This window comes from Bidens hawaiensis, unplaced genomic scaffold (assembly GCF_021521415.1).
Source record: "Bidens hawaiensis isolate Kalapana, Puna unplaced genomic scaffold, B.hawaiensis_p1.1 tig00007050_1, whole genome shotgun sequence".
Lineage (NCBI taxonomy): Eukaryota > Viridiplantae > Streptophyta > Magnoliopsida > Asterales > Asteraceae > Bidens > Bidens hawaiensis.
In genome coordinates this window covers 53239-61949 of record NW_027491486.1, presented here as the reverse complement: position 1 = coordinate 61949, position 8711 = coordinate 53239, and the positions used below count along the sequence as shown (strand labels likewise).

Below are 8711 nucleotides of genomic sequence, written 5' to 3'. Positions count from 1 at the left end.
TTTTTATCACACTGTGTTTACGCTAGAAAGTTCAGCTCTTGTGGTGACACGACTATCACGTGCCAGCGACAACATGGATTCCCAAGAGAACGCCAAACTCAATTCTGAAGTTAACGTGAGTCCGGTTAAAAGAAAAGCAAGTCATGTTCCCGGATTGGTAAGTGAAACCCAATATGGGTATGAAAATTTTACACTACCCAAAAAGTTATCACATACATAAAGTTGAACATGATATGCGCCAAATTAATCCTCATGTTGCAAAAAGTTTTTGTGTAATGTTTGTTACAGATTCACACCCCAGCTAATGCTGTGTGATAAAGTGTTCACTGAAGCTGGAGAAGACAATCGCAACCTAACGATGGGTAGTATTAATAAAAGTCTTTTGATCATCAAAAGCCCAGTAAAAAGCTTCGTTAACTTCATCGAATCCAGCGTCTCCGCTCTTAAACACTGCACCAATCATCGCTTCATAGCCCAAGGCCAACTCATCCACGCCCACTTACACAAACTCGGCATCTCCTCACACAGACACATATCACTCAAATTACTCATCATGTATCTACATTTCAGAAAATCAGCAGAAGCTGATCAGCTACGTAAAGACTACAACCCCTTCGATATGATTGTTCACAACTGTTTGATCTCCGCCAATGTCGAATGGGGCAACGTTGATCAGGCACGTAAGGTGTTCGACGAAATGCCTCAGCGAAATGAGGTGTCTTGGACTGCGTTAATTTCTGGGTATTTGAGGCATGGGAAGGTGGATGAGTCCATGTGCTTGTTTGAAAGAAACCCTTTTCAGAATGTGATTTCTTGGACGGCTGCGATTAGCGGGTTGTTGTCGAATCGAATGCATTTGAAAGCGATAGAGCTGTTTTTGGGTATGTTGAGTGATGGGGTTTATCCTAATCATGTTACGTTTGTGTCTGTCGTAAGAGCTTGTGCGGAAATGAGGGAGTTTGAATTGGGGATGAGTGTTTTAAGTTTAGCGGTTAAACTCGGGTTTGAAGATAATGTTTCGGTTTGTAATTCTTTGATAACATTTAGTTTGAGATTGGGGAAAGTGGAGGTTGCCAGAAGAATATTTGAACGAATGGAGACACGAGACGTGATTTCTTGGACCGCGATTCTGGACGTGTACGTTGAAATGGGTGATTTGGAAGAAGCACGTAAGGTGTTTGATAAAATGCCTGAAAGAAATGAAGTTTCTTGGAGTGCTATGATTTCAAGGTACACCCAAAAAGGTTGTTCAAAAGAAGCTATAGAATTGTTTTCTCAAATGGTTGAAACCGGGATCAACCCAAATTCGTCTTGCCTTTCTAGTGTAGTTAACGCGTTAGCAAACCTTAAAGCTTTACAACCAGGTAAAACCATTCATGCCCATGTGATTAAAGTAGGAATGGTGAATGATGTTTTCATTAGCAGTTCGCTTATTGACTTATACGGGTCGTGTGGAAGCCCAAAAGACGGGCGTTTAGTGTTTGACACGATCCAAAACAAGAACGTAGTATGTTGGAACTCAATGATTAGCGCGTATAGCTCAAATGGGCTACAGGAAGAGGCGAAAAAACTATTTGATCAAATACCCATTAAAAGTATCGTCTCTTGGAACTCAATGGTTTCGGGTTACTTACAAGCCAAGCAATACGATAACGTTTTTGAAGTCTTTAATACCATGCTACTTTCGGGTCAAACACCCGATATATCTACTTTTTCAACTGTTTTATGCGCGTGTGCAAACCTAACGTCTTTAAATAAGGGGAAAGATATACATGGAAAGACATTCAAGCTCGGGTTTCAACATGATGTTTTTATAGGCACTTCACTTATTGACATGTATGCAAAATCGGGTGATATTGAGAACTCTAAACGCGTTTTCAACAAAATGACTGAAAAAAACGAGGTTTCTTGGACCGCGATGATTCAAGGGCTAGCGGAAAACGGATTCGCAGAAGAAAGTCTCGAGCTTTTTCAAGAAATGGAGAAAACGACAAGTATTAAACCGAACTCGCTCATTCTTTTAGCAATCTTGTTTGCGTGTTCTCATTGCGGGCTCGTGGACAAAGGTCTCCACTATTTCAACTTAATGGAAACGGTTTACAACATAAAACCGAACGAGAGGCATTACACATGTGTGGTTGACATGTTATCACGTGCAGGGCGTGTGAATGAAGCGGAGGATTTGTTAAAGTCAATGCCTTGTGAACCAGAAGTCAACGCATGGGCTGCGCTTTTGAGCGGGTGTAAGACGTTTGGTGAAGATGAGATAGCGGAAAGAACTGCTGCAACGATTCAGGAACTGGCAGGACGGAAGACGGGCGGGTATGTTTTGTTGTCGAATGTCTATGCTTCGGCGGGAAAATGGCGGGAAGTTTTGAAAACTAGGAAAATGATGAAGGAAAGAGGGTTGAAGAAAAGTGGAGGGTGTAGCTGGATAGAAGTGAGAGATGAGTTGCATGTGTTTTATGCTCAAGATGGAAGTGGGAATGATTGGAATGAGATATGTGGTGTTTTGGAACAACTGAAGTATCATATGTTGGTACTTTTTGAGGATAATTAGCTTTTGGACCCTGTGTTATGTAGGGTTTTGTTTGATTAATTATACTTTTATAACCATTTTTTATGTAAATTAATGATTTAATTCATAGATAGATTATTAGATTTGTCGGTTTCAAATCGTGATTTGTGAAAATGAGTCCAGCGATGGGACATAGTTTTTGAAGTACGTTTATATAGAGAAAATCATTACAATGGGTATTTTTCAGATTTATTAGGGTGTGTTTGGTTCAAAGAATGTTATGGAATTAGAATTGGAATTTAGAGAGAATTGGAATTTGAATTGAAATTTGATGAATTCCTTTGAAAAACAATAATCTGTTTGGTTATACTTTTTGTTAATTGAATTGGAATGGAATGTATATCTAAAAAGACAAATTTGCCCTTGAATGCAACAAATTCATTGAACAAACCCTACCCCATTCTCCTCTATGAATCTGCCGTCATGGTCTTCTCTGTGAAGCCCCGATCATGGTCGCGACCACCACCATCAGGGAAGGCAAGCTTCAGCCGTTCATACATCATCCTCTCCGATTGACCACCCACCGTTAGCCTTTCATGGTCTGAAACTTGTCGGCCTAGATCTGAAATCAAAATCTATCACCGCCACCACCGACAGTCCAAATCGATGAAGGAAAAACAGGACGTTGTAATGTTCAGTCTCATCGGAATTACGTTGTAGGTGGTAACCGCTAAACTGGGTTGTATAACTAATTTGGGTGTAGCTGGAACGCCCAGAAAGTGGCCAAAGGCTTGCGTTGTGATGTTGTTCAATGTCTAATACTTTGAACTGAACTTGGCTCAGATTCCCGTTTTCCCAGCTGGGCCAAGTTGTTCGTTTACGCGTTCAGAAAACAGTTATGGGAAAATAAGTTTGGGTAAATGTATTGGTTAATAACATGATTAAGTTATAAAGAAAGATCACAAACTGGGGTCCCGGATAGCCACGGGGCCCGTTTCCGTTTATTCATTTTGATTTGAGAAGAAACGCGCACAATCCACCCGGATTGTCCAGGTTTCTCATATAAAAGTTTGTTTTTACTTAATTAATCCGTAAATATGATTTTTGATCACTCTTGGTGTTTTGATATTCCCGCAGGTTCGCTAGTCGCAAACTTGCCGTTTTTATAAAAACTGAATTTGTTTAATATTCAAATTAACATAACTAATTAACCGTTAATCATTAAATTATGAAAATTTAGCCACTTATCAATTAAAATAATTATATTTTTATAAAAATATTTCTGGAATTATTTACTGATTTATTAATTTATAAAAATTCATTTTATCAGCTATATTTCGCCTGAAAATCATCCGTTTACCCCAAAAAATTTCCAAAAATTTCACAAAAATTCCTGAATGCTCAAATCATGTCCCAATTCAACCTGTATCAATTCCATAATGTAAAAAGCTCGTGCGATATTCTTTTCGGCCGAAATTCGGCTATAAAAATTCACACGAACGCATATAAACAAAACATTTTTAAACTTATCCAAATGATCCCAAAATTCATATGTGATCAAAATAAATCAAATTTGATTTCCCAGAAAAATTTCATAATTTGTGAAGTATTTTAGCTATTTTTCCCAAATTAATGTCCTAATTTGGTAATAAATTCGCCAAATATTCTCGGATGGTCGAAAAATTACCAAATTTAAACAGGGACTCATTGACATGGTCCCTGATGTTCATGAAAAATTCCAAGGCCTAATAATATACACATCACAACCTTAACCTAAATAGCCCGTAAGCGAGTGTTTCGGCATTACCTTAGCGGGTTTGGCTCGTTTCCGACTTTCTAATAATGTTTTCAGGTTATTGTGCTTCTATGCAAGCTAGATACAAGTCCTATATCATAAAACAAGCAGGTTTCATCAATAGAACATCCCTTTAACTTAGGTTTTCGGCTTGTGCACAAAAACGAACTTTTGAACCGTAAAAACGCCGTTTCAACCCTTTAATCCATGTTTATGGCCAAAAAAACTATCAAAACAGTTTCCTTACCATGTGTATGATCAAAACATGTTTATGGACCATTTTTAGGGTTTTTACATGGTTAGGAATGATTTTTGGCAATCAAGCTATGTTTATATGGTATTAATCAAGTTTAAACGAGTCGAAAATCGATTATTTATGACATTTTTACCTAGTTTCTTGCTGGTTTTTGATGGAGAGCTTCTTGTGTCCAGAATTCTCATGAAAATGATTTCACAAAATATCTTAAACTTGTTTAATATTTAAAGGAAAACTAGGGGGGTTTCCCTTTTGCGGCCGCCCCATTAGGTGGGGTCCATGGGCCCCCCTCTGGCTCATTTGTCTCGTTTTTCGTGCCCTTCCGTGAAATCCCGACCCCAAATTTATATCAGGTTCGGTTTTTGGCGCTAAAAACTTATCGGGTGCGACAAACAGTGCGAAAACGAGTGTTTTTCGGCTAGTTTTGTGTAAATTTATAAAAACATACTATATGTTTGTAAAAATCAAAAATATTTTCACGGATCGCTTAAAACATTTCAAGTAAGTGTTTGGTAAGTCTTTTTCGGCTTATCGGATGATACAATGCTTGGTTTGTAACTATCTTTCGCGTTTAAATCTATAGCGGGTAGTTAAACGAGCATGTTTTCGTTTAACTTGTTTGCTATCAAACTAAGGCCATATTACTAATATTTTAGCTTGTATAAATCGTATATCACTTATTGATGCCCCCCCGAGATAACTGGGTCATAACCCGACCCGTTCGGTTAATCGTTTGTTTGTTACGCAAAAGGCGTTTATTTGCTTAATCGGTAAATACGTACTGAGGTGTACCTTGTTTTGGCTCAAATGTCACATTCTCCCCCCGTTAAAAAAAATTTCCTCCCCAAAATTTGTTTATTCAACTTTGTCTTTATTTGGAAACAAGTGCGGGTATTTCTTTTTGAATTTGGATTTCCGCTCCCCGTGAATTCGGGTCCCCGTTCTGAATTCCACCAAACTTTTACCAGAGAGATTTTGTTGTGTCTTAATTGTTTTACTTTTCCCTCTAATATTTCCACCGGTTCTTCAACGAAATTTAGTTTTTCGTTTATGTTTAAGTCTTTTAATGGCACGATTTCGGTTTCGTCAGTAAGGCACTTTTTCAGGTTCGAAACGTGAAAGACATTATGAATAGAACTCAACTCTACAGGAAGTTTTAGTCGGTAAGCTACCGGACCTATCTTAGAAATGACTTCATATGGTCCAATGTATCGCGGAGCTAGTTTACCGGTTTTTCCGAATCGAATGACGCCTTTCCATGGGGATACTTTCAGAAAAACTTTGTCGCCTATTTCAAAGGATAACGGCTTTCTACGAACATCATCATAGCTTTTCTGTCGATCTTGGGCGATTTTTAATTTGCTTGTGATCTTACGGATTTTGTCAGTGGTTTCTTGAATCAAGTCAGATCGAGTAATTTGGGTATCTCCCACTTCAGTCCAACACAAGGGTGATTTACATTTCCGCCCGTACAGCGCTTCATATGGTGCCGCTTGAATGCTACTGTGATAGCTATTGTTGTAAGAGAATTCAACCAGTGGAAGATGTTGATCCCAATTTCCACCGAAGTCTAGTACAGAAGCGCGAAGCAAATCTTCTAAGGTTTGAATGGTTCGCTCAGATTGATCGTCGGTTTGGGGATGGTAGGCGGTACTTAGGTCAATTCGGGTTCCCAAAGCTTCTTGTACGGCTTGCCAGAAACGAGAGGTGAAATGGCTATCACGATCAGAAATAATTGAAACGGGTACGCCGTGTCGGGATACGACTTCATTTATGTAAATGTGAGCAAGTTTTTCGGTTGTGTAAGTGGTTCGGATTGGAAGGAAGTGTGCGGACTTGGTTAATCGGTCAACTATCACCCATATTGCATCATTTCCTCGGGAAGTTTTTGGGAGATGTGTCACAAAATCCATGGTAATTTGTTCCCATTTCCATTGTCGTATTTCTGGTTGGTGCAACATTCCCGAAGGTTTTTGATATTCAGCCTTAACCCTGCACAAGTTAAAACATTTACTGACGTACGTGGCTATATCCTTTTTCATACCGGGCCACCAATAATACTCCTTCAAGTCCTTATACATCTTATCTGTTCCAGGGTGAATGGAGTATTTGGACTTATGGGCTTCGTCCATGATCAAATCACGCAGATTACTGAAAGTGGGAATCCATGTATAGAATTTCATCAGTTTTTTCTTCAAAGTTTTGTTCGGTCCCATGCAAGTTTTCATCTTCCAAGTGATCTCCTTTCAGAGCTTCGTTTTAAGCAATACGAATTTGTTCGGTGAGACTGGTTTGGATGATCATTCCAAGTGCTCGGACCCGTAGTGGTTTGATCCTGTCTTTTCTACTCAAAGCATCTGCTACTATATTAGCCTTTCCCGGATGGTATCGAATCTCACAGTCATAATCGTTCAACAGCTCTACCCATCTCCTTTGCCTCATGTTTAGTTCTTTCTGGTCGAAAATATGCTGTAGGCTTTTGTGGTCGGTGTATACTATACATTTGGTGCCATATAAATAGTGCCTCCAGATCTTAAGTGCGAAAATAACTGCACTCAGTTCCAAATCATGGGTAGTATAATTCTTCTCATGCACCTTTAGCTGCCGAGAAGCGTATGCTATGACTTTGTTTCTTTGCATAAGTACGCACCCTAAACCTTTCCGGGACGCGTCACAATAAACTACCAGATCATCAGTTCCCTCTGGAAGACTCAGTATCGGGGCTTGGCATAGTTTCTGTTTCAGCAATTGAAAAGCCGCTTCTTGTTCTTCTCCCCATACATAAGCACGATCTTTTTGAGTCAAAAGAGTTAGAGGTTGGGCTATGCTGGAAAAATTAGCAATAAAGCGTCGGTAATACCCAGCTAAACCTAAAAATTGGCAGATTTCTTTCGGTGACTTTGGAGCTTGCCAATTTTTGATGGCTTCAATCTTACTCGGGTCTAATGGATACCATGTCGGTTAACAACGTGCCTTAGAAATTGTACCTCTTGTAACCAAAATTCACACTTTGATAATTTGGCATACAACTTTTCCTGCCTCAACAGCTCCAAGATAGTTCGTAACTGTTGCTCATGTTCCTCCTTGGTTTTCGAATATATCAAAATGTCATCAATAAACACGATAACAAATTTGTCAAGATACGATTTACAAACTCGATTCATAAGATCCATGAAAACTGTGGGAGCATTAGTCAGTCCAAACGGCATAACTAAGAATTCGTAGTGGCCATAACGAGTTCGGAACGCCGTTTTAGACACGTCTTCCTCTTGGATTTTAACTTGATGGTAATCGGATCGAAGGTCAATTTTCGAGAAATAGTTTGCCCCTTGGAGTTGGTCAAACAAGTCATCTATTCGTGGAAGAGGGTATCGGTTCTTGATGGTAACTTTGTTTAATTCCTGGTAATCGATGCACATTCTAAAACTTCCATCTTTCTTCTTTACGAACAATACCGGTGCTCCCCAAGGAGAATAACTAAGATGAATGAAACCCTTATCTAACAACTCCTGTAACTGGTTAGATAGTTCTTGCATTTCAGAGGGTGCCAATCGGTAAGGTGCCTTAGCAATAGGGGTGATCCTGGAATTAAGTCTATGCGGAATTCAACCTGTCGGTTCGGTGGTAATCCAGGTAGATCATCGGGAAAGACATCGGGGTATTCACGTACAACGGGAATCTCTTCTATGCATTTCTCATCAGGGTTCTTTATAGTCACGTTTGCCAGTTAAGCTATACAACCTTGGCGTAAACATTTCAACACTTTGAGATGAGACACGAGAGGTAATATCGAACCAGACTTCTCTCCCTCTACTATAATCACCTCACCATTCGAAAAGGGAATTTTGATTGTCTTGTCGTTAAACACAATCTCCGCCTTATATTTGATTAACCAGTCTATGCCGACAATAACATCAAAACTTCCTAACTCTACCGGGAGTAGGTCAATAAGGAATGGGTGGTCATTAAGAACAATAGGACAGTTTTGGACTATTTGGTTGACAGTTATAGAGTTACCGTTAGCGAGTTCTATAGTATAGGGATTTTTTAGTTCACTAACTGACATGTTACCCAGGGATACAAAGCTAGAGGAAACAAAGCTCCTATCGGCACCAGTATCAAATAACACAGAAGCATATTGA

General features: G+C 39.3%; 1 protein-coding gene across 1 annotated transcript; it reads left to right on the top strand.

The window, feature by feature from the left end:
- Positions 1-358: 358 nt before the first annotated feature.
- On the top strand, positions 359-2562 carry LOC143634481 (pentatricopeptide repeat-containing protein At2g22070-like). Its single transcript, XM_077102554.1, has one exon. The coding sequence runs from the start codon at positions 359-361 to the stop codon at positions 2558-2560; it is 2202 nt and encodes a 733-aa protein (XP_076958669.1). The 3' UTR covers positions 2561-2562.
- The last annotated feature ends 6149 nt before the right edge of the window (positions 2563-8711 follow it).